Source organism: Centropristis striata, chromosome 24, assembly GCF_030273125.1.
Source record: "Centropristis striata isolate RG_2023a ecotype Rhode Island chromosome 24, C.striata_1.0, whole genome shotgun sequence".
NCBI classification, from domain to species: Eukaryota; Metazoa; Chordata; class Actinopteri; order Perciformes; family Serranidae; genus Centropristis; species Centropristis striata.
In genome coordinates, this window is record NC_081540.1 from 15,275,424 (window position 1) to 15,303,162 (window position 27,739).

Genomic DNA, 27,739 nt, shown 5'->3' on the forward strand with positions numbered 1-27,739 from the left:
ATACCACACACTCTTTAGTTGTGTTGAATTAACTAACATACACTGCATTCACACACATACTAATAAAAACACACAGATGAGTTCTTAAAGAACAAAAAAATTGAACTTTTATAGACATAATGAACAAAAAAAAAATCAGTACACACAGACACAGACACACACACACACACAGAAACAGACACACACACACAGACACACACACACACACAGAAACAGACACACAGACACACAGAAACACACACACACACACACACACACACACCAGAGCTGCAGGCTGTTTGGTGTTTCGACAGAAAACATTAAAGTCGTCGTTCTGCTGGATGATTAAAAAACTGATTAATTTGTGATAATGACGAGAAAAATACAACACACACTCACAGTGGAATAATTAAGAGGATAATAAGGCAGCGTTTACTGTGGAAAGCTCCCTCCTGAGCCACACGCTCTCTCTCTCACACACACACACACACACACTAAAAATGAGTCTTCTTCTTCCTCCTTCTGTTCGTTTTAAGACTGAAAGTTTCCCTCACCTGACTGGGTTTCTGTACCTGCACTGCCCCCAGCAGGACATACACAGCAATGACACACACACACACTGTGTAGCTTAATATCAATAAACAGATCATAATTAGGCGGAATTAATAACTAGTGTAGACTCTACAACTCTGACTGCTACTCTACATCAGTATGAAGCCAAAATAAAGTGATTTAATGTCAATAAACGGGGGAAAAAAAGATGGTGAAATAACTACAACATTATGCTGATGTGGAAAAAGTCTGAATTCATGCTTTGTCAGGTCTGCAAGATCTCAAGAAAACTACTTTTGTTTGATCAGTTTCAGTTTCTTATTTTAGCTAGATTCAGACTCAGAAAACTCAAACTAAATAGGTTTTATTACTGTAAAGTCCTTATTGGCACAGATGATAGGAATTACACGACTGAGAGGTTGGACTTGGTGGTCCTTTAAGAGGTTGTTTCTCCCAAAAAAATGTTAACTTACTCAATAAATTGAAGAGGTAAACACTTGATTGTGCTCAGGTTGAAGCACTTCTGAGGGTTGTTTTTAATGAATCAATAGATTGTGGATCTTCAGCAGAAAGTGTTTTAGTAAAGGGACTACAGTTAGAGCCTGGTTCCTCTAGTCAAGGTTTGGAATTGCTAAAAGAGGTTCCTGTCGGTGAAAAGGGGAATTTAATATGTCAAATAATTTACAAAAACAAAGTGTGATTACATACAGAGTCAATTCAAAGACACCAGGGGCCTCATGTATCAAAGAGAGCGTAGCTTTATACTGAAAGATGGCGTACTCCCAAAACTAGAAACGTAAAACTCTCCTCCACATGTATCACACTGTGCTTACTCCAGGTTCTTTTTTTGATTTTTTTTTTTATCCCACGATTTTGTAGCCCATTTATTTAGCACACAATTGCCTATATCATGATCCTGGGCGCCACCTCGTCTCTGTCAGTCCGGGGAGAGTCCTGAACTGGCCTCATGCTTCCTCCCAGACATGAGGAGTTAGCAGTTAGCTTCCTGTCTCCTGACAGGGGGAGTCTCCCCGGTAGGACGTAGCGCGTGGGAGGATCACCTTATTCCCACCTTATTGCTCTCCCTCCCATCATATGAAACACGTTTTAAATAGCGCATAAAAGACAGTAGTTTCCGCAAAACAAAAGTTTGCGGAGCGGTCCGCACATTCTCACGGCAAGGTCACTTTTCATACATGTGGCGTGTGCGGGAAAAACATGGTAAGCAATGTTTTTGTGCGTACGCAGCGTTGATACATGAGGCCTCTGGTCATTTCTCAACTTGAGCGAGAAATCTTCCTTTCCTCTCCTCACGTTGTGCTGTATTTCTTTTCTTTCATCTCTGTCTCCCTGTCCTCTCCACCTCTGTCATACTGTATGTGTGTTTAAGTATACGTTTGGACGGGTTCTGTGGCTATCATTGTCATGATGCGTTGGTTTATGTTGGGTCAATTATGTGTATGATCTCGCACATCTTGTTATTGTGTAAGATGTTGTTCTGTATCGCATCAAACTATATTGTGTGGTGATGTCTCCCATCCTCCCCCTGTGTTATTATATTATATATTATATTATATGTTGTTTATTTATTTTTATTTTTTTAATGTACGTATGTATGTGTGTATTTATATAATTATTATTATTATTTTTAATATTATTATTATTTATTTAATTAGTTATTTTATTTATTCTTGTTTATTTGTTTTCTCTCGTTCTTTCCTCCTCCCTCTCTTTTTTATGTACATATGTGTGTGTATATATATCATTATTATTATTATTTTTAATATTATTATTATTTTTTTATTTTTTATTTAATTAGTTATTTTATTTATTCTTCTTTGTTTTCTCTCGTTCTTTCCTCCTCCCTCTCTTCTCTCGTTAGCGCTTCTTGCTTTGTTTGCCTATTTATTTTCATTGTGTTATACATAGAAGTGAGCCATGTTATATAGATTTTTAAGTATACGTTTGGACGGGTTGATGGATAATTTCCTTGTCCTACTACTTGTTACTATGATATGAAACTCGACTGGAAAGCGTGTCAACGTTGAGATTTTCCTGCATCGCATAGCTCAGATGAACCAAACTCCATTCAGAAAACAGTCGTTTTTAACGCCCTTAAATTCATTTTTATTTGGTGCTTTCTACAGATTTGACATCTCTCTCTCTCACATCTCCTTCTGTGATTAAAGTCCAACATGTGGCCTGTTTTGCTGCAGATCAACAAGCTCAAAGTGTAAAGAATGAGAGTGAGGTGTTGTCAGACGGAGAAGCCAGAGGCCGGCAGACTCGCCGCAGCTCCGCTAATTAACCGCCGCAGAGTCCGCATAGTCTAGTTTTCTCTAATTACAAGCCGTTAACCCCGCGCCTGCCGCCCGGCCGCCTGCCGCTTCATTAACTGCCTCTCCTTTTTATTAATGCTCTCTGAAAATGTACAAAATGAGCCGCAGGGCTTTTACGGTTTGCAGACACTTGAGTGCAACAAGAGAAAAGAACTTTTGTGCCTCACGCTGAAGATAAAGGATCAGTCGACCCAAAGTCTTTTTCTTTCACTGAACTGAGTCTGCTGCTTTCTTAAGAACTTTAAAAGTCACACGGTGTTTGTTTTAAAAGCTAATCTGTAAATTCATATAATGGGACATTATAGATTTTTTTACTTTTTACAGTATTGTTTAATTCTTAATGGTCTAGAACTTTAAATTACTGTAAATTCTATGTAAAAAAGAAAAAAAATATCTGCTGACTGTAAAATTAAAGCAACTTTGTTTTCTTACAATAAAAAAACAATAAATAGAAAAAAAGCCGCACTGCAAAAACATGAAGCTTACCAAGTATTTTCTTCTTCTATCTAGCAATAGTATCTTAATAATATTGTTTTCAGTATATTTTACCTACTGACCATAGCTTTATGTGCGTATTTAATTATCTTATTGTTGAAAGACTTCTTTTAAGGATTGACATTGTGAGCTTTTTTATGCTTTTCAATCTATTCAACTGTTGAATATGGTGAGTTTTTACCTAAAATATTAGCTCCAGTTGAGAGTTATAGTTGCATGTATCACCAAAACGTGCTTGTTTCTAGTATTTCTGGCTTATTTTAATTGTTACTACAGTCGGGCTTTTCAAGCCACAATTGCAAGTATATTTGGACTTATTTCAAGACATCATTGGTTTTTCCAGTGCCTAGATATTTTTACTTACCAATTTTTACTCTGTAAAACTGAAATCTAAAACTTTGTCACAAGATTAAACAGACGTCAAGGAGTTCATTTTTAGTTATAACTCAATTTCAACCAAAAATGTAATTACTGCAGTTAGACGTTGTAGGACAGAACAGTTATTGTACGAATAAATATATATTTTAATATATTATTTAATGTTTTAATTACATATTAAATATATAATTATATGTAGTATATATTATCTGTATTTTGAAGAAATTATGTGAAAAATAAGCGTTGTTTGAGGGTTATCGTTTTATTTCTAATGTACCAATGTGTGTTTGAGCCTGCTCTCAGTAAGTTTACTGTAAACTTCTCGAAGAAGAAAATGTTGAAGGTGAGACCTTTAACAATAAAAATGAATTTAAGGGCGTTAAAAACGACTGTTTTCTGAATGGAGTTTGGTTCATCTGAGCTATGCGATGCAGGAAAATCTCAACGTTGACACGCTTTCCAGTCGAGTTTCACATAATAGAAACAAGTAGTAGGACAAGGAAATTATCCATCAACCTGTCCAAACGTATACTTATAAATCTATATAACATGGCTCACTTCTATATATAACACAATGAAAATAAATAGGCAAACAAAGCAAGAAGCGCTAACGCGAGAAGAGAGGGAAGAGGAAAGAACGAGAGAAAACAAATAAACAAGAATAAATAAAATAACTAATTAAATTAAAAAAAATAATAATAACAATGTTAAAAATAATAATAAAATAAGCGTTGTTTGAGGGTTATTGTTTTATTTCTAATGTACCAATGTGTGTTTGAGCCTGCTCTCAGTAAGTTCACTGTAAACTTCTCGAAGAAGAAAATGTTGAAGGTGAGACCTTTAACATGTGTGTGTTGGTCTCCGTCAGGTCAGTGAGGACCTTGAGGACTCCGGACACTCTCCTTCCTCCTCCTCCTCCACCTCCTCCTCCTCCTCCACCTCCTATAATGTCTGATTCTTTTATTAATCCCGTCGGGGAATCGTCTCTTTCTGCCTTCCTCCCCTCGCTCTGATAAAACTTAACTGCTGTTCGGTTTGAGCTAAATAGCTGAGCGGCTCCATTTCGTTCTTAATTGAGGTGTGATTAAGAGCGTCCGAATGGCTGCGGCCGCGGGAAAGTCACCTTCCCCAGGGGAGCGCACCTCCTGACCACAGACTCCTCTTACCGTCCTGGAAGACTCGCTCCACGTTGAGGCCGTAGGTGGCGCAGGTCTCGTAGTACGTGCAGCGTTTCAGGTCGTTGGAGAGTTTCCTGGCCCGGCTGTCGTCGATCACTCGGGGGTTGGCCGAGCTGATGGCGTCTGAAAATGAAATTATATTAAAAAATGAATTAAATAATTGAAATTCAAAATTTTTACATTTATTTTACTATCAATTTAGGCATTTCTATAGTCATTTAGTTAATTATATATTTATTTCGACATTTTTATTTTATTATTTAGCCATTTCCATTGAAGGAATTTACATTTTTATTTTTACGTTTCCACGTGTATTTATTTATTTCTAAACGTATTCAATATTTTTACATTTATTTTATTTTCAATTTCCAAATGTATTTATTTATTTTGACCTTTATTCAATATTTCTACATTTATTAATTTATTTTTGAGTTCACCGAATCCTGCTTCGGAGTGATGTAAAATAATAATAAATGTAGAAAAAAATATAAATTGATGCAATTAATATATATATATATATATATATAAATATAAATATATATATATATATATATATATATATATGTGTGTTTGTTTTATTATCAATTCTGTATCAAATCTGTTTACTTATTTATAAATTTATTTCTACATTTTCATGTTATTATTTAGCCATTTCCATTTTAGTAATTTAGATTTATTTTTACATTTCCACATTTGTTTATTTATACATTTATTTGTTTATTTTTGAGTTACTTTTTTCACCAAATCCTGCTTCGGAGTGATGTTGAATAATAATAAATGTAGAAATAAATATATTAATAAAATTATATAAAATGAAAAGTGTAGAAATAAATGAATAAATAAATACTTAATTAAATAGACCGACTCAATTGCAGAAATAAATTAATGAATGAAGAAATGAATATAAATGAATGCAATTACACACACACACACACACACACACACACACACACACATATATATATATATATATTTTATTATTTATTTAGGTATTTCTGTATTTATTACTACATTTTCATGCATTGAGTTTGTTATTGAATAAATATCCCATCAGCACTGCTGCAGCCTTAGAATTGTGGAGACTTCGGATGAATTGATTTTATTTTCCACTAAATCTTCCATTGTTGGTTTGGGAGTGTCTCCTTTATCAGATCAGTTTCTTTATTCTTTAAATAATAACTCTTTAAAATGATGTTTTGAGTCCAGAATCTTTGTTCACAAAAGAAAAGAACTGGAACTTTGGTGTTGCTGTGGCGCCCTCTGCTGTTGAATGTGTGTTCATTCAGGGAAATTAAATGTTTCACTAATACCCATTTTTATATACTTTCCTATTAGTTGATTGAAAACATTTACATTTTCTAAAAAATGTTTACATTAAAAAGTGATTTATTTATGTATTATTACCCCCTAAGTATTTCCCCCTATCATTTTCCCGTAATAATAAAAACCTCAACATTTATATATGCTAAAATAAATTAAAAAAACACGTTAAAATAAAAAATCACAAAAGTTGCTATACCAATATAATAAAACATTTTAAATGATTATTTATTACATTAAAAATAAAAATGAATAATAAAATATTTTTTATATTATAATTTTAAAATAAAACTCAAAATTTGTATAGAAAATACGAGCTGAAGGAATTATATTTACAATGCTAGGCTAATTAATACAAAGGTAAATTAAATAATTAAGTAAAAAATAAACATTTCATATGAAAAAAATCCACTGATTACAAGCTTTATTTATTAATTATTTTAATGTATTATTATTATTATTTAAATGATAATTTAAAAAAATCCAAAAATGCATAAAAAATGCATATTAAATAAATTTGAATAAATTTATATTTCACTCAGTATAAGAGCTGAAGGAATTATATTTACAATGCTACAATTATAGTATATTATATTATATTATATATGTAAAAGTAAATAAATAGGCTAATTAATACAAAGGTAAATTCAATAATTAAATAAAAAATAAAAAAATCATATAAAAAATCCACTGATAACAGGCTTTATTTATTAATTATTTAAATGTACTGTTATGTAAATGTAATTTTAAACAAATCTCAAAACTATATAAAATAAATTTATATGAATTTATAATTCACTCAATATAAGTGCTGAAGGAACTATATTTACAATCCCACAATTATATATATATATAAATATAAATATATATATATATATATATATATATATATATAGATATATATAGATATATAAAATATAAAAGTAAATAAAAAGGGTAATTAATACATAGTTTCATTAAATAAAAAAATAAAAAATTCCTATGAAAAAAATTCCACTGATTATAAGCTTTATTTATTAATTATTTACGGACCAACATACATCATGGACCTGGACTCTGTGTATAAACAGGTGTACATGGAGCCAAAAAAAACTAAATAATCAGAACCAGGATGAAGTGTGCTGTAATGATGAGAAGACACCACCGGGAGGCAGCAGAGCCTCACGCAGAGTTTGTCCACAGAGAAGGAGAAAGTGTGTGTGTGTGTGTGTTGGTACCTTGCGTGCCGACCAGGACCAGCGGCAGGTCGGCAGCGTTTCTGTAGTTGCCGAGGCGGCTGAAGTAGTGATAGACCGTCTGGAAGCTGATCTCGTCCTCCAGACTGAAGACGAAGATCACAGCGTCCACCCACAAGGCAAACTGCACACACACACACACACACACACACACACACACACACACACACACACACACACACACACACACAGAGTTTAAAAACTGAATTTCATTTACATGGAGTTTGGCTGAAAGTCACCAGAAACCTGCAGCTTTTCTCCTGCAGTTAAATGTGTTATTTTGTCCGATTGTATGTGAATATTTCTGCATGATGAGCTGCATAAATGGGGTCTGAGTGTAAAGCTGAGACTCTTGTGGACTCAATGAGCCCAATTTTATTCATGTGTGATGATGTTAGTGGGTGAAACTTGAGCTGCTGTGTCCTAGGGCTGGGCGATATACCGATATAAAAGATATATTGATATATTCTTAAATTAGATATGGAATTAGACCATATCACATATATCAATATAGTTCATTTTTTATAAGGAGAAGTCTCCTCATATTTAGTTCTTTTGTAATGTTCGTTATTCTTTTCTCATATAAATATATTTATTTCAGAAAAAGATTGGCCTATTTTTTTTCATAGTTATTTAATTTCTATTAGTTTTTTATTAGTATTAAGATACTTTTTTTTTTTTTAAATGTGCACTTTATGGAGCTTTAATTTTTTAAAAAGGTTCTCCTGTTGTTATGCAGTATTTATGTTGACTTAAATAAACCGTTTCAATAAAACTACTTGTGATGTGTCATATTTGGCTTTGACTGAACATTTGCTCTCACATATCTCATATATCGATATACAGCCTAAATATATCGGGATATGACTTTTGGTCCATATCGCCCAGCCGTACTGTGACCTCTAGGATAATCACAGCCTCATGAAACTTAACAACCACAAACTACAGACTCGAAATTTGACAAAGAGGAATATCTATGTTTTAATTTGCTTCTGTATTGATTTAACTTTGTATGACTTCCCCTATTTACTTATTTTGCGGTTAATTTTCCCTATTATTTGTTTGTTTGTTTATTTATTGATGCATTATTTTCTTTATTTCTATATTATTCTTTTCTTTAACAAATAAGTCAATAAAAGGGAAATTAATTCAGGAAGTAAATACAGGTTTGAATACAAAGGAATAAAAAAAAAAATGATGGCCACATTTTAACAAATATTTATTCATTATTATTTTAACGATATTTGGTCTTTGACTAATTTGGTTATTTTACTTTTTTAATTTTAAAATGAATTAATGTACATATTTGTTTCTGTATTTTTTTCCCCTTAGCATTGACTCCCAATTTATTTCCCCAAACTTTTTAATATTATTTTCATAGTCTAGAAAATGTCAAAAGTTTTTGAAACCAAATGACAGCATGGCTATTTCTCGGGAGTTGCTGTCTGCAGAGACAGAGTGAAGAGCAGAAAGAAAACAGGTGAATTATTCATCAGGCTCTCTGTCTAGACTCTCACATTAAAAACTCCATTTGGTCAGTTTGAAATAAAAAAAACCTGACCTGACCCACTTTTATCCCTGTCATCACGCACCCCAAATCTTTTATTCATACAAGAACTATATATGCTTTTATTTTGATGGGACTTAGGATGCGTTTTAAAGGGAGAGGTGAGTTTCTTCATTTTCTCTTCCTCAATCAAGATGATTTTCAAAAAAGAGATAAAAACATGTAAAATATATTTTGACAATTAATTATTTGAATTTGCTTCTTTATTTATTTATCTTTGTATTAACCCTCTGGGCCCACTTTAATTTACTACCCTTTCAGACCCTTCGGGCTGAAAATGTCCACTTCCAAAAAAGCGCTATAAAAACTTTACAGATTAATATTTTTTTCTACTTTTTTTCTGCATAAACCTCTTAAACAACTTATGCCCTTCTCAAAACTACCAAACATTCAAAGATTTTGAGGATTTTAACCCTTTAAATGCCAGTTTGATTGCACGATGTCACTGATGTTTTTTATGAAAAAAAACAAACAAAACTAGTCAATTATAAATCTGACACTACACAAAAAACTATAAATGCATCAAAATCAATTTTGTTGCTAATCTTTGACTTATCCAAGACTGTGTTATAAACCAATGCCCTAGCCAAAAATTATTAATTTTATGGAAAAATAACTCAATTTTTGTGTGTTTTTTTCATTTAAAGGGTTAAAATCCTGGAAATAATTGAATATTTGATTTGTTTTTATCACATTTTTTTGGAAGTGAACATTTTCAGCCCGAAGGGTCTGAAAGGGTAGTAAATTTGTACACAGTGTAATATAGAGCCATTAGAAAGATTTAAATTTGAATTTCAAAATATATCAAGCAAAAAAAACCTTCCAAAAAAATCATGTTATTTGCAGTATCACAGCCAAAATTACTGCCAAAACAAAAGTGAAAAATGACAAATATGGCGGAAAATGTCCACAGTGGACCCAGAGGGTTAAGTACACAATTTAAAGAAGTGAAAAAAAATAAAATAAAATACAAAAGTTTTGGGAGAAAGCTAATGAAACATATAACAGAAAAAAATAATGAGAAAAAAAAGGAGAAAAAAAAATACATTTCTATCTCTTGTTTTCCTTGTGATGTTTGAAGAGATGGACTTTTCGGGGGTTAAAATGGAGAAAGAGGTGCAGTACTCACCTGGGGCTCCGGGGGGCCTCCTTCATCTCTGATGAGCAGCAGGTGACTCTGACCGTCCACCACGATCTCCTTCTTGAAGCGGCCTCCTGCAGGGGACAAGGGCAGGCGTCAGAGACAAGCAGGAGACGCTACGTGATTCTAACTGCTCTACAGGTGGATGATTGCTCTCTATGTGTTCTACAGGTGAACTGTGATGTCATCAATGACACGACGACAATTCATCGATCGACTGATTGACTGACTGATTCGGTGAAAGATGACCACACTAAATGGGAGGAAAGTGGTTTTTTTTCATGATTAGAACAAACAAAATGATTGAAAAAAATATGTTGGGGAAGAACACACAGACACACACAGAAACAAACACACAGACACACAATCAGTGCGTTTACATGCACAGTTTAATCGAGCTATGCTTAAAAATCCCAAGTTTACCCAGTTTACATGCAACTGAGAAAATCTAATAACTGACGGAACGTGTCCTCCTCAACACTGGGTGGTGATATGCGTCGTTTCAGCAGGTTAATATGGCGCCCTTTCTGTTGATCTCAGTTTGAGTCTTTGTGCAGTCGCTACTGACCGGCTAATGTGACCGGCTAATGTGACTGGCTAATGTGACCGGCTAATGTGACCAGCTAATGTGACTGGCTACTGAGAACCAGATAATGCGACCGGCTAATGTGACCGGCTAATGTGACTGGCTAATGCGACTGGCTAATGCGACCGGCTACTGAGAAATGGATAATGCGACCGGTTAATGTGACTGGCTAATGCAACCGGCTAATGCGACTGGCTAAGGCGACCGGCTACTGAGAACCGGCTAAGGCGACTGGCTAAGGCGACCGGCTACTGAGAACCGGCTAATGTGGCGGCTACTGAGAAACGGTTAATGTGACCGGCTAATGCGACTGGCTAATGCGACCGGCTAATGCGACCGGCTACTGAGAACCGGCTAATGTGACGGCTACTGAGAAACGGTTAATGTGACCGGCTAATGCGACCGGCTAATGTGACTGGCTAATGTGACCGGCTAATGCGACTGGCTAAAGCGACTGGCTAATGCTTTCTTGGATGTTTTTGTTCCGGGGTCATACACCAGCGTGGGGGGTGGAGCATGGGAGCATGCGCACATGCGTTGTCTTGTCATACATGCCGGTGAAAATCCTATTCCAATCACATTATCTGGGTGTCCTAATCAGAGTTGGAGAACTCCAACATCAGTCAGACTAACACGTTTACATGCACTTCAGTTGTCCAGTTATAGTCAGATTAAGGCAATTATTTGTTTTTTTCAAGTGTCATAATGTCACACACTAAAATGTATCAAAACTTTTGTTTCTGGATTATTATTAGCATTTATCTACTATTTATTTTCCCAATCTAACTCAATTTGTGCTATTATTAAAATAGGATAATTCAGACACTAAATGCTAAATTTACATTTAAAATAAATAATAATTTCACCCCATTCTGCAGCTTTTTAGGCACTGCTTGTGAAAATATAAACATCAGGTTTCACTGTGGGAACAAACGTCTTCCTGAGGATTTACAGGAAGTGGAAGGAACTAAAAATAAAAGCCCAGATGTTATTTGGGGAGCAGCTGATCTGTAAACACTGCGGTAAACAGCGACCGCCGCCGTTACTACAGAGCACCGAGTAATGATATGGTGCATGTTTACACACACACACACACACACACACACACACACACACACACTGAGCTGCAGATCTTTGTAGTTCTTGATGTGTCATAAGGGCAGAAATAAATCAAGTTTTCCAACATTTGGGAAAAAGGAAGTTCCCACAGGACTTTAGTTTTATAAACATGACATTTATGCAGCATTCTGTTATAATATAAACTTTATTAAGGGTTAATACGTTTAATTAAAGGTTGAATTCATATTCAAACATATTTTTTTGACTGTTAAAGTTTCTGCTTTATAATGGTGTGTGTGTGTGTGTGTGTGTGTGTGTGTGTGTGTGTGTGTGTGTGTGTGTGACATGAGGTGGAGCTACACGTTCAGTCACATCGAGGTCAGCTTTGGCTTCAGCATTTAATCCATAATCAATATTCAGTGATGACAGCAGCAGTTTATTTATACTTCACTTCCAAACAATAATAATAACAATAATAGAAATAATAATGAAAAATAAAATAATGCTATTAAAATAAATAGTTTTTTTTATTACTCATACATTGTTTTACAATATATTTATTTATTGTTTTAATGCCACATGGAAGGTACTAAAAACTGTTTTTATCTTGAAAAAATAGATAATAATTTAAAAATAATTACAATATCATTACAAATAATAGTTATACAACAACAACAACAACAATAATAATAATAATAAAAGGGATATGTATATATATATATGTATGTATGTATGTATATAAACAAACATGATTTCAAACTTTATTCTTGTTGAATTGTTGTTGTTTGTTTGTACACAAACATGATTTCAAACTTTATTCTTGTTGAATTGTTGTTGTTTGTTTGTACACAAAAATGATTTCAAACTTTATTATTGTTGAATTGTTGTTGTTTGTTTGTACACAAACATGATTTCAAACTTTATTCTTGTTGGATTGTGCACAATTCTGTAGAGAAGTGTGACATAATTTCACCTTCAGATGATCAGTTACCACTAATAATTGAATCTAATTAGCATCAAATAAAAAGACATTTTTATAGGAAACATCTTGGAAGTTTGTATGGAATTATGGATCCGATTTTTGGATGTTTTCCTCGAATTTGGATGAAACAATCACGTGCCATCAGGCTCGTTTCTGCTTTCACCAGCTGCTACTTGACTCCATTAAGGCGTTATTAGAGTGGGAGGAGACGCTGAAGCCGAGCTGTTCTCAACATGCTGAGAGTCAAAGAGCAGAATGAATGAATGGATGGATGAAAGAGAAGAGAAGAGGGAGAAGAGGAAGAGAGGATTGTTACCTGCGTCCACGTCAGCTAGTTTACAGAGAGCAGCCCAGAAAGAAGAGAAGAAAGCAGACACAATGCAGCCGCCGTTAATAACATGCAGTCAAACCCAGAGAGCAGAATAAGTCAGAATAAAAGCCAGCGTCCCGGCACAACGTCACAACACAACAGCAGAGGAGAGAAACAAGAGAAGACATTCTAAAGATCATGGCTGGATCTGGGAACCGGAACCTCTTCCTTAAACAATTGGAATAAACATCAGGAAGTCTGAAAACCTCATTAAAAGCTTTAAATATGGAACAATTGTACAATAAAACGTTTATAAAAACAAAGCTCTTGTTAAACAGTATATATTTTTTGTTAAATTATCACAAAAGATTTGAAGAAAAAAATATATTATGTAAATTGCTTTATTGAATTATGTTAATATTTATGTTGTAAACTTTATTAATTTTTTTTTTCCTATTATTTTCTATTTTTACCCCTCCCAACAATTTTATTTCTCTTTTTTCTATTAATTCAATTCAATTTTTTATGGCAATTTATTGTTTATTTGTTTATTGATATTTGTTTATTGTAATTATACATTTTTTTCTTCTGGTTTTGTCTTTTTTTCCTATTATTTAATCCAGTTTTTATTTCACTACTATTTAATTTTATTATTATTATTATTATTATTATTATTATTATTATTATTATTTTCAGTTTTTTTTTTTTTTATCTCTCCCAACAATTTTATTTCTCTTTTTCTATGAATTCAATCTATATTTTATATGGCAATTTATTGTTTATTTGTATGTTTGTTTTTTATTTATTGATTTGTAATTATACATTTTTTTCTTCTGGTTTTGTCTTTTTTTCCTATTATTTAATCCAGTTTGTATTTCACTACTATTTAATTTTATGATTGTTATTTTCTGTTTTTATCCCTCCAAACAATTTTATTTCTCTTTAGTTTCCGTCTTTTTGAAAAAAAATATTTTATATATTTTTTTGGTGGATTTTATAACTTATTTGAATTTTTTAGTTTTTTTATTTAGTTTTACTGTTTTTATTTAATTCATTTTTTATTTGGGTTATGTCCTTTTATACAAGAATTCATTCATTTTTTATTTCACACAGGTTTTTTTTCTTCCAACTTTTCCTCTTCTGATAGCTTTTAAATGCCTTTTCCTTTATTAAAATCATTGGAATTAATTTGTTGATTTGCCTTTGTCTCCTTCTTAGGCTTTTTATGGTCCACAGCAAGGTTATTATAGTTAACTTAAACAAACAAAATAACGAAAACCAGAATTGAAAAAACATTTTTGTTAACTGAAATAAAAGTTAAAAAAAAAAAACGATACCGAACTGAAACTGTATTTTGTGGTTACTAAACTAACTAAAACTAACTAAAATTATAGTGAAAATGTCCTTAGTTTTCCTCTTTGTCAACTTTTTTCATACAAAAACCTTTTTGGTTGATATGAAATCTATTTCATCTATCTGGTTTTACGACTTAATAAATTTATTGGGGCTGAGATGGATCAGACAAAGGAAATAAAGGAAACATTTAATGTGACCTTTTTTAATATGGCACCCAACAAATACCCCATTACAAAAAACTAAAACTAACACTAAAACTAATAAAAACTAAACTAAAAGTAAGTATTTTCCAAAAAATAAAAAATAATTAAAAATAGCAAATTCACTCTCAAAACTAATTAAAACTAACTGAATTTGAAAAAAAAAAAATCACAACGAAATTAAAACTAAAACTAATGAAAAATCCAAAACTTTTATAACCTTGGTCCACATTGAGCTGCACTAACCCGTATTAAAGTTTGATGAACTGGTTGATTGATGGCTGAGAAGAGTTCCAAAAGTAAGGCTAGGGTTGGGCGATATATCGATATAAATGATATATCGATATTTTTTTTATTTGTGATATGGAATTAGACCATATCGCATGTATCGATATAGTTTAAAAAAAAGTCTCTTTATATATAAATGCTGCTCTTACGAGGGCTTGTCATATTTAGTTATTTTGTAATGTCCGTTATTCTTTTCTCATTTAAATACATTTATTTCAGAAAGAGATTGGCCTATTTCATTTCAAAGGTAATGTCATATTTGACTTTGACTGAACATTTGGTCTCATTTTGCGATACAAATATCAGGATATATATCATATATCTATATTTAGTGGTGTCAACAATAATCGATTCGGCGATGCATCGCAATGCGGCATGCACGATTCAGCATCGATGCGGCAAAGTTCCATAATCGATTATGTTTATTTTCTGGCCTCCAGTGGAAAGTTGTGGGGGCAATTGCTCTGTCGCTAGTTTGGAGTTTAACACGGTTTTAAACTCAAACTCCCAACTACAACTCCAGTTTAAAACTGTGTTAAACTCCAAACTAGTGACAGAGCAATTGCCCCCACAACTTTCCACTGGTGATTTATGTTTTCTTTTTTCTTTCTTTTTTCAGGTTTGAAAATGCCATATCCAATACCCTGTACCATTTTTTTAAATTTAATTTTATTTAATGACATTTATGTCAAAGATACAGGAGAGTGATGATACACACATAGCAGCCAATAAAATATGTTGTTATTAGGCCTATCTGACTGCTTGTATTGCCTCATGACTGACGAAAAATGTCCCTTGTTGTGTGCAGTAGAATTTTGATGCATCGTAGAATCGAATTGAATCGAATCGTTACCTGGTGAATCGTAATCGAATCGAATTGTGAGGGCAGTGCCAATGCGCACCCCTCCACGATATTCAGCCTAAATATATCGGGATAGGACTTTTGGTCCATATCGCCCAGCCCTATGTAATGCAAAGTAATTGGAATAGTTATAATACTGTGATCAGCAGCAGCAGCAGCAGCGGTCTGCAGCCGCGGCTCCAGTCTGCAGCCTAGGAATACTTCTGGTCCGTGGCTTTGTGGCGCTGCGGTCGCTTCCCAGTCACTCGCCATGGGAATCCAGCCTCAGCTTTATTTTTAGCTCGCAGGAATTTCAAAACAACACATCAGCTCGAGCTTTTATTCCTCGCTGGTTACGCAACGATTTCAAAGAGTTTTTGGGGTTTTTAATTGGCGTTTCCTTGATGCCAAGTCATCAGATCAGAGATGTGTGGGGGCTGTTGTTTGGGGCCGGCTCTGCTCCGGTATGTGTCGTGTTGCTCTTGGCAGAGCTGCGGTGTAATTAAGGCCGGGCGCTGGAAACAGAGCCACGCTGCCTGCTGCACGGGGCCTTTTAACAGCCGTACGTCACTGTGAAGAAGATTTTATCTTTGCTGTGTGCATCCCTGCAGGAATAATCTGGGGATTCCCCGCCACCACAAACTTTTTCACTGAATAAAACTCCACAGAGTCACCGATCAGTCTGCCATAAGCTCCTTAAGCGACTTATTAATTAAAACGTTCTTATTGGCTTTAAACTTTAAATGCACCCGCTGAGGCTAAAACTGGTGTTCTGGGTGGGTCCCCAAACAACAAAAGCAGCAAAGTTTTCGCTGCGTTTGATGGTTTTCTGGACTTTAAACATACAAAGAGGTCAAGAAAGGTTAATGAGCTGCAGCTTCAGTTTCTCTGTCCCAGGCGGAGAGAGGGAAACTGAGACGTACAGGCTGCTGGTTTAGAGGAAAGTACAGAAAATTATGTATTCCCAACATTTGTTTAAAAAAACATATCAATAGGGAGTGTGATAAGTCTGTTCATGTTGTAAAGTGTATTGAGTATGGGCTTATGTTGAGGTATGAGTTTTTTTTTTCATTGTTTTCCTCCTTTCCTCTCCTCACGTTGTGCTGTCTTTCTTTTCTTTCATCTCCGGCCCTGTTTACATGATGACGGTCTGAACAAAAGACGCAAAAGTGGCGTCGCGTCTTCACTTTTTATTTCACGTTTAGACGAGCGTTTTCAGGAGGAAATCTGCTGCATACGGTGACGCTAAAGTGTGTGTGAATTGGATTAGGTATGCATGCCAGGCGGCATCACTTAAAGCCATAAGAGCATTTATTTTCATTTTAATTTATTTATTTTACATTTTCATCAGCTACTCCTTCCACAAAGTTCTCCACCATCCACTAGATTTCCCAGGTCTCGTCCAAAGCCGTCTGGCTCGCCTCCGACCAATTGGTGCATCCAAAATGTGATGGAGGTAATTACAGATCCTTCTCTGTTCACTGATACTATCTCTACATATCCTGTACATTTGGTGGAAAGACTCCTGTAAGTTTATTAGAGCTGCCAGAGCAGCTTAAAGGTCCGACGCATGGAAATAATCCCACGTGTTTGTTTATTTCCCTGTACTGGAGTTTTGTGTCTTGGCAGTGTAGACGGACACGCTACGGCGGAGGAGATTACAGTTTTACACTCTGGAGGGTGGTTTCAGATTTTTACGTTTTTAAGCCCCAAAAATGCTGTCACCGTCTAAACGAAAGGCACCTCCAATAAAATATTTCGTCATTTTTACCCGCAAGCGTCCTCGTGTAAATGGGGCCTGAGTCTCCCTGTCCTGTCCACCTCTGTCATATTGTATGTGTGTTTTAAGTATACGTTTGGACGGGTTGATGGATTATCTCGTTGTCCTAGTACTTGCTACTCTGTGCAATGACAATAAAGGAAAATCTGACACTGAAATCTGAAATCTCTGACTCTGATTATGACATAATGTTCCTTTTCAAACCAATACTAATATGTCATGTAATAACAATTAGGCTGTTCTTAAAAACACCAGTTATGGCAATTTTTTTCTGTAACAATTAACTGACCTTTCACTTTTTTTAACTTTTACTTTACTTCAACTTATTAGTCATTTTATTTAGACTTTTTTTGTCCTTTGTTTCGTCCAATCCCCCCCCCCCCCCCCCCCCCTTTTTATTATTAAAAATAGCTCATAAGAGTTTAATATAAGAGCTGATATCTAGACATTTTCCATGGTTTTCTTGATAATAACCAAAATCAAAAAAAAGAAAAAACAAGGCAAACATAGATATCAGCTTAAATTAAACTCTTATCAGCTATTTTTGTTGTTATCATTATATTTGTCCAAACAAATGTACCTTTAGTTGTACCGGGTATTAAAATGAACCAGATATGGGAGAAAACAAGGGTGGTCTAATAATTTTTCCAATGCCTGTATATCGATATATGTGATATGGTCTAATTCCATATCACATTTAAAATGATATCGATATATCTTTTATATCAATATATTGCCCAGCCCTACGCTGGGCATGCACATCTCTTGGTAAGTGTGGGTTCGTGAGGCGATCTCTGCTGCATTATTGAAATGAGCTTCCTCATCCATTAGTCAATAATAGTTTCTAATCTCTGCTGAAGTGTGGGACTTCCTCCAGAGAGGAGCGGTGAAATATTAAAAGGAACACAGGGTTTAGCAGAAGTGGGTTTCTGCCTGCAGGAGGAGGCTGAATGCAGCTTTAATATTAGATGAGGAATATGGCCGACACCGCAGGGCACCACGCAGAAACACTGAAGAAAGCTAAAGTTGTATCTGTTCACAGAAGACGAGATTTTATGCACACTGTTCACTGCACCTTATTGTTTCACGGCACCAACATTTTTATACTGCATATTAGTATTTATTCTGCACTGGAATTCTACTCCTTAATACATACTCCTTCTTTTTACATTACATTTTATTGTATTTGTATTGTATTTTATTGTATTTTTTATATATTTTTTATATTTTATTGCTTGAAGTATGCCTAGGTTGTTTTTTTTATTTAATTGTGTTGTCATTGTCTCTGTGTGTAATGCTGCTGCTACACTGTAATTTCCCAGCTTGGGATAAATAAAGTACATCTATCCATCTATCCATCTATCTATCTATCTATCTATCTATGTATGAAAGAGAAAATACTGAGAGGAAATGCTCCGTTTGTTTGTCTGCACTAGAAAATTACATTATATACACTATCACTATACTATAAACAGGCTTTTTTCCTGCTTTTTGTGCTAATGCCATAAGGTATACTATTTTTATCACAAGTATTAACCATAAAATAAAAAGTTGAAATCTGTAAATTAATATATATTTTTTTACAGTGTTATTCAATTGCTTAATGGTCTTGAATGTGAAATTACAGTGAATCAATGTAAAAATACAAAATATACACATCATATTGCTGAATGTAAAATAAAGGCAACTTTCTGTTTTGTTACAATAAAATAAATGTAAATTAAATGTAAAAAAAGAAAAAGAAATATAAATTTAAAAAAAAACACTTACAGACAACAGTAGAGAACTGCAAGTTATCTTTCTGATAATTTCTTCAAAAATACAGGTAATATCCAGTCAATACCTGGATTTAAAAAATGTATATCTGTAAAATAACTAAAATATTTTTTACTTTAATATGATGGTTAGTGTTTTGCAACTTTTCGCTGATTTTTACACCCGAGCTGTTTTAGAAAAGGACACAAGTTTTGCATAACATTTTTGCAGAGTAACTAAGGGGTAAAACGTTCCAGTACACCAGAGGAAAAATATTTTACTTTTAAATCCTAATTTATAAATCACTTATTTTCTAGTTTTACACATGAAACGTATCAAACTGGAGCTTGCCGATATCAGAATGTCTTTAATCATCTCTTTTTTTACTCTTTCCAACACTGAAAGCATGCAAATATTTATTTCAAGTAAAGAAAGTGTTGCTGAAATATAGATGCAGACAGCAGAGGCTGGTGCGTGACTCTCTCTGCTCTTCTTTATCTTTATTTCTGCTCTGTTGGTCAAATCTGAGCTTTTGTTTCCCTCTGAGTGCAGCATGAGAAGAAAAGCTTCTGGAAACATGGAGGCACAGCTGGGAGCGCAGCGAGGGTTTTAATCCCGCCTCGTTTTTTGAACTTGATTTAATCTGCTTTTTTTATTTATTTCATGCATCTAATCTTGGAAAGAGGAGGAGGGGAAGCTGGAGGAGTTTGGCACTGAAAAAAGATCCAGCCAGATCACATAAAGACAAAAATAAAGAAGATTCTTACCTTCAGGCGACTCTTCCTGCACATACGTCCCCGTCAGGTACCTGTGCACCAGCGCCGACTTACCACTGGCCAAGTTACCCACAATGCCCTGGGGGGAGGAGAATCAGTCAATGCCATATGAAGAGAGAGGGTTTCTTTCCCTTAATATTTAAATAATCGAAAATACATTTTTATAACTCGCATTAAAGCGCACTCAACACCATCCAACCCAACATACTCAAAAACAAGCTGACAGAGATGGAGTGGATCTTTCCTTCATCTCCTGGATCACAGATTACCTGACAGGAAGACCAGAGTATGTCAGGTTGGGGAACTGTGTTTCTGGAGCATTAATGAGCAGCACAGGAGCTCCACAAGGCACTGTTCTGGCTCCACTCCTGTTCACACTGTACACAGGGGACTTCAAATACAACTCTGAGTCCTGCCAAATCCAGAAGTACTCGGACGACACTGCTATTGTGGCGTGTATCAGGAATGGACAGGAATGTGAATATAGGGATCTGATAAAAGCCTTCAGTGACTGGAGTCACAAGAACTATCTCCTACTGAACACCTCAAAGACTAAGGAAATGATCAGAGGTTTCCTCATGTTCAAGCCCCCCTTCAGCCAGTGAATACCTGTGGGGTGGACATCGAGGTGGTGCCAAGTTATAAGTATCTAGGTGTATACCTGGATAATAAGTTGGACTGGTCCCTAAACACAGACACAAACTGTCAAAACAGACATTCTAATCAGATTTTTAGATTTCTGACAGTCCTTGAACGAGTCGTGAGTGAGGAATGCTCTATCATTTCACTATTGTAAGCAAAAATAATAAACATTTAAAATTCTAAATTTTAAATATCAAATTTTTTCACAACCTTCAAACATTTATTAGGAGAAACATTTAATGCTTTAATTGCAAATCTACAAATATATTGACAATGCTGCCATGGCAAAAAATTATTATTTAACACTATTATTTAACATTATTAATTATATTTTTTTAGGAATATATGAACAAGGTATCTTCTGATCCAAACAGTCTGCGGCAGGTTTGAAGGCAGCTTGTATTTAAAAAAACAAAAATAATAATTGGATTCAAACATTTTTTGTCATGTGTGAGGAACGCTTCCATCAGGAAAATATGTTAATGAACAACAATTTGATGGTTTAATCAGGAAATAAATCTACTCATTTACTGAAGATGCTTCAACTTCCACTGCAGATACATTGTGTTTTTAGAAATAAATGAAGACAAAATTATTGATGAAGAAATCTGTAGCTGCAGCTGAACCAGCAGCATTTTAAATTTTTTGTATATTAAATATATTTTCTATGTTTTTTATAAACTGACATATTGTATTCATTTAGATATATTTTTCAGAGGGCTGATAATAATTTTATTTCACTTGGGTTGCAGAAAAATACATAAATAATTGGTTATAAATACATAAACAAGTTCTCTTATTCCTTCCATAACTTCTTCCTATAACCCTCTTATGCACTTTTGAACTCACCACTTTTAGTTCGGGCACAGTCCGACTCAGCGTCCACTCCTGACTGTTCACGAACGCGTCTGGAAGAGAGAGAAGAGGAGAAACAAGTGTCAATCAAATGTAACCAACACGTGGTGCCTTCAGGTGCAGTTGAGTAAACGACAGAGCATTGACTTTTTTTTCTTTCCAACACTTAATAGAAGAAATATTTACGTAATCTGGAAAGAAAATTTACAAATGTATTGATGATGCTTTCACATCCACTGCAGAAAAAGAAAAATATATATTTAAAAAAATATATATGACCAACATATCTTCTGAACCCCCACAACTCCAGCACATTTGATTAAAAAGAAATATATATGTACACCATTATCAGAGACAAAAACTGTAAAAACAGAAAATATAATTGGATTTTTAAATTTCCCACATTCCTTGAACAAGTCGAAAATCAGCCGCAAGCAGGTTTGATAGGCATGTTTTCTTTAAATATATATGTACATATTTCATATCATATATGATTCTAAAAGCTGCCAACTCTACACCATTTATCAGAGCCAGAACTGTAAAAATAAGTTATCATCAGATTTTTGGATTTCTGACTGTCCCTGAACAAATCATGTGTGAGGCAGCACATTTAAAAAAAAACTCATGTTGAGTTCACGTTCACAAATAAAAGAAATGGCACAAAGAGACAAATTTAAAAAAACACACACTCAAACGCTGGAGAATAAAAGTTTCATAATTGGATAAAAAGAAAATATTATTTCCAGCATTTTATTCAGAAATTGTAAACAACTGCAAGTCATTTAACAGATAATTTCTTTAAAAAATACGGATAATAAAAGTAAATATCTATCTGTAGAAAAAAACAGTAAAAACAAAAAACCAGTAAGAGTTTGGCAACTTTCGCTGCCAGACAGTTTTTTTTATTTTTCTTACATTAAATTTAAAGTTTTACTGTGAGAAACCAGAAAAAAACTTGAATTTTACGGTTAATATTTGTAATAAAAGTAATTTATCTTTTTTTATGGCATTTGTACTAATGAAGAAAAAACAAGAAACTTTACATTTTTTAACCTTTATTAACCTTTTTTTGTTATATAGTGTATGGCTATGTCTTATACAGTCTAGAGTAGAAACACCTTGTTAAAGTGTGTGTCAGTGTGAGAGGTTCAGAGGTCATGGGAAATGAGGGCGGTGTTGTTCCTCCCACACACTCACATATCGACTGGATGAGTGTGTTGTTGCAGCGTGATAGTGTCAGCGTTATCAGGGAGCTCTCATCCTCACAAGTCCACTCCACATCTTTTAGTTTTAAAGTTTCCTGCAGCTTCATGCCTTTTCTCTCAGGACATTTGGGTTCTTAAAAGCCTCATAAACTACCAGCAGGTTAAGAAACAATGTTTTCTTTAGAAAAATTGCCAAAAATCCGCCGTTTATCACAGAAAGAAACTGGCTTTATTGTCAGAGTTGGAACTGTGATGGTCCTTGAACGGGTCATGGGTTACAAACGTTTCCGTAATAAAAGATGAACCAAAAAACAGCTTAAAAAATGTGATATTTCTGTCAAAATCACTTCATTCTACAGGTATCATTTAAAACGTGTCCAAAAATAAAGCATTTGCACTCGATCCTAGGGCTGGGCGACATATCGATGTAATAAATATATCGATATATTTTTAAATGTGATATGGAATTAGACCATATCGCATATATCAGTTATTTTTTTCTTTCTTTATATATTAATACTACCCTTGCTACGGTTTGTCATATTTAGTTCTTTTATAATGTCCGTTATTCTTTTGTCATATAAATATATTTATTTCAGAAAAAGATTGGCCTTTTGGCCTTGACCTTTTTGTCATGATTTCGACTTGTTCTTTTTTCATTTTGACTTATTTTTTCTGACTTCGACTTCTTTCTCGATATTTTGACCATTTTCTCATTAATTTAACTTTTTTTCGAGATATCAACTTTTTTTTCTCATTCTCGTGACTTCGACGTTAGACTTTTTTCTACTGACTTCGACAAAAAAAAAACTACTTGTCTACTACTTGACATGTCATATTTGACTTTGACTGAACATTTGCTCTCACTTTGTGATAAAAATATCGGGATATATATCATATATCAATTTTCAGCCTAAATATATGTGACACTGTTTAGCCAAGATTGATTCTTACTGTGTTATTCTGTACAAAGACATGATTTTGCTGATTCCATAGAGCTGCAGGACTTATAGATTGTATGTGTGTGTGTGTATATATATATATATATATATATATATATATATATATATATATATATATGTATGTATATTATATTTTTTATATATTGTAGTGACAAAGGACTCCATTAACCCTGCTGGTCTCTGTGGTAAGTAGGCCAGTGGGGCAGGTCCACTTAGAGCCTTCAGTCCCTTTTTACTAATTCATCAGCAGCAATCTGTGTCAGCCTGTAGTCTCCACCATCATATCTTCAGAAAGACTTTAATCTGCAAGTCATTGTATGCTGCTGTAATTACATTTATCACAGCATCCAAACTCTTTTGAATCATGAGTGTACTAATAAAAGCTCTTTAGAACTTGAATCTGTTATTCATAAGAGTTAATCGATCGTTTGAGCCTTGTGCCTAAGCATGAAGAAAACAGACCATTAAAGTAGGGCTGGGCGATATGGACCAAAAGTCATATCCCGAAATATTTATGCCGAATATTGATATATGATATATATCCCAATATTTTTTTCGCAAAGTGAGAGCAAATGTTCAGTCAAAGTCAAATATGACATGTCACAAGTAGTTTTATTGAAACCATTTATTTAAGTGAACATAAATACTGTATATCAATAGGAGTACTTTTTTTTTTTTTTTTTTTTTTAATCAAAGCTCCATGAAGTGCACATTTAAATGAAAAAATATCTTAAATAAAACCTGCAGCTTTTCTGGAGCAAGGATCACAGTGCACAATTTGAACTATCACATCTTTTATATTGATATATTGCCCAGCCCTACTTTAAATCAGTGTTTTATCTGAATATTTTAAAAGGAAATAATAATAATAACATAATTTTAAATATTAAAATATATATTATATATTTAAATATTGGACAAAATTTTTGTTTTGCACGTATTTCTTTGTTTGTGTGCAATTGTACGAACATTTTGCTTTTAGGAATTTTATTGATTTGTTGAATATTCCAATTCAACTTTTAAATCAATCAATACTCAATTAAAAATCAGTCTTTTAATACGTTTCTCTGCTTTATATCAAACACCAGGAGTTGTGCAAAAAATAAACAGCTGTTGTGTTGGTTTCCAGATGTTGCGAAAAAGAATTCACTTCTCATTCCTTCACAATAAAAGTCCAGTGGTGTTTCTAAATTCTGTTCTGTGGTGGTCTGGACTATTATTAGTGCTGATGCGTCTGTGTGTGTGTGTGTGTGTGTGTGTGTGTGTGTGTGGTTGGTATCTATCTGGAAAGAATCCCGCCCTTCCATTGGCCGGCGGACACACAGAGGGGACATTGTTGAGGTTTTTACAAACGGCGGCCTGTGCCGGTGCGGCCCCTCCCCTCTCTGCCAGGCAGGATGTTGACCCAGCTGCTTCCTGTTTTCTGGGGGGGGGGGGGCACCCCTAGTTTCCCTATGCTGGTTCCCAGTACGACCCACCGGGCGGCGAGGGGAATCACGATTAGCCGCTCGGCCAGGTGACCGGCAATTAGGGTGTTTCAGCCGGCAGCAAAAAAAAAAAAAAAAAGAATGTATTTTTTCTTTAAAAGACTTCCAAAAATCCTCCGTTTATCATGGAAAGAAAACTGTTAAAAGAGGCATTAAGCTTCAAATGGTGTTAAAAGTCAAAATGACCTGACACACACTCAAACACTGGAGAATAAAAGTTTTCTAATTGGATAAAAAGAAAATATTATTTCCAGCACTTTATTCAGAAATTGCAAAGAACTGCAAGTCATTTAACAGATCATTTATGAAATATGGATAATAAAAGTAAATATCTAGATTTTAAAAAATACATATCGGTAGAAAAAACAGATTACTTTAATATGACATTAAGAGTTTGGCAACTTTTGCTGCCAGACGTTTTAGTTTTTTGAATTTCTAATTATTTTTTAAAAATATTTCTTACATTAAATTCAAAGTTTTACTGTGACAAACCAGAAAGAAATCGATAACTTATCATTATATTAATTTACAGATTTCAACTTCCATTTTATGGTTTATATTTGTAATAAAAGTAATTTATATTTTTTTATGGCATTTCCACAAATGTAGAAAAAACTTAATTGTAGGAAAAACAAAATTGTCTTAAAAGTCAAAATGACTTTATTCTATATGTGTCATTTAAAACGGGTAATATTAAAAAAAATCAAGCGTTTGCACTGACCAGATCCTGTGACAAATATTCAGTGAAAATCTGTTTACACAGACCAGAGAGGAGAGGCCAGTAGAGGCTGGAAACATGGAAATAGTTTTATATGTAGAATATTTGGAGCAATCCTTATTATTTTTCATATTTCCCAATAAAAAAATAAAAAAAAAGGGAAATTCAACTTATTTTATGATTTTGATTGATTCATTAGAACTGTGTTATTCTGTGCAAAATATATGTTTGAGTTGTTCCCACTTCTAGCCATGACTGTGCTGATTCCATGGAGCTGCAGGACTTATAGATTTTATGTATATATTTTACATATTGCAGTGAAATACAAGGCCACAGTGAGTAAAATATAAAAAGAGTAAAAAAAATGCACTAAAACTGCTTGTTTCAGAATAACAGACGGATTGGATTTGGTGTCAGGAGAGGAAAGGTTGAAATTGCAGAGTCATATCGCTGCACAAGGCACATAAAAAGGGTTCATTTACATTTGAGATTTAAAAAAAAAAATCACAATAACAGCCGCCATTATTGTTTTTGGTCACAAGAAAAAAATGGAGAGAAGAAGGCTGAATGGGAAATAAACTGGAATCGGAAAGAAGAGTGTTTTGGACAAAATGAGCTGAGAGATGGGAGGAAAAAAAGAGGACAGGTACGACAGGAAAAAATAGGAACAGGAGGAAAAACAGATGGAGGGAAACAGATGGAGATGAAGAGGATGAAGGAGAGAGAAAGAGAGAGAGAGAGCTCTTTCTCTTCGCTCAGGGAGGAAAAAACTTAGAAATGAGAGCGAGCATCGTGGGACTGGAAACACTCCTCCATCCCTCCATCCCTCCATCCCTCCATCCCTCTGTGCCAACACTAAGCTGCAGAGCTGAGGACAGAAAGAAAAGAGTGAGGAGGAGGAGGAGTTCAAAGCAAGGCGTCGGGACTCCTGGCGCTCTCCAGAATAACTTCCATCATTAATTCTCTTTCATTTGTTTCTATTTGTGTGTGTCGGTTCTCCCTCAGAGAGCAGAAACACGAGTCACCATGTGATCACCAGACCCAATGATCAAACTGTTCGACAAAACACGTTTAACCACATCCTGAACTTGAAGAACGTCTTTAAATTAAAGAGGAGGAACCTTAACCCAACATCAGCAGGTTCCCTGAGGACGTTAAGCACAAAAGCTTGGAACACCAGACACTGTGTTAACCCTCTGGAGTCTCCAAAATCACCAAATCCAGACTTCTTCATCACATCCAGACTAGAAAACAAAGCAGCGTGGAGCCCTACTGTAAATTTACCTCTAAAGTTCTGGCTGTAAACTCCATGAGGCCAGTTTCAGTTTGATGATGATATACCAAGTAAAACTGGAGACAAGCTCAAATATATTTAGTATAAAATGATAGAACTGCATGGAACCCTCTTATATGTTAGATTTGACACCTTTGGTCACATTTGCAACATTTAAAATTCTTTATTGAGCATGATAGTGTTTTGAAAGTTAAAAAAATGATTCAAAATCACATTTTATGTTGGACTAAAGGACTAAAAAAGACAGAAAATGACCAAAAAAAAGACAGAAAATGACCGAAATAGACACAATAAAGACACAAAATGACTAAAGAGACACACAAAATGACCAAAAAAAAGACACAAATAAGACACAGAAAGACATAAAATGACCAAAACTGTTAGGCTAAACACACAAGACACAAAAAAAATAGAGTCCCACTAGAATAAAAACCAGAGTTGGATGACAGGATCACACAC

General features: G+C 34.3%; 1 protein-coding gene across 4 annotated transcripts in view; it reads right to left on the minus strand.

Moving 5' to 3' along the window:
- Positions 1-27,739, minus strand: part of agap1 (ArfGAP with GTPase domain, ankyrin repeat and PH domain 1) — a 219,059-nt gene that overhangs the window by 96,607 nt on the left and 94,713 nt on the right. For 2 of the 4 annotated variants that reach the window (XM_059327899.1, XM_059327897.1), the window contains exons 2-7: positions 21,609-21,667; positions 20,109-20,196; positions 13,128-13,142; positions 10,173-10,258; positions 7,459-7,600; positions 4,910-5,044 (exon numbers count right to left, since the gene is read on the minus strand). In XM_059327899.1, coding sequence (XP_059183882.1) covers positions 4,910-5,044; positions 7,459-7,600; positions 10,173-10,258; positions 13,128-13,142; positions 20,109-20,196; positions 21,609-21,667 — 525 coding nt within the window. The remainder of the gene's footprint in view (positions 1-4,909; positions 5,045-7,458; positions 7,601-10,172; positions 10,259-13,127; positions 13,143-20,108; positions 20,197-21,608; positions 21,668-27,739) is intronic. The other 2 variants (XM_059327900.1, XM_059327898.1) reach the window with 1 other exon arrangement.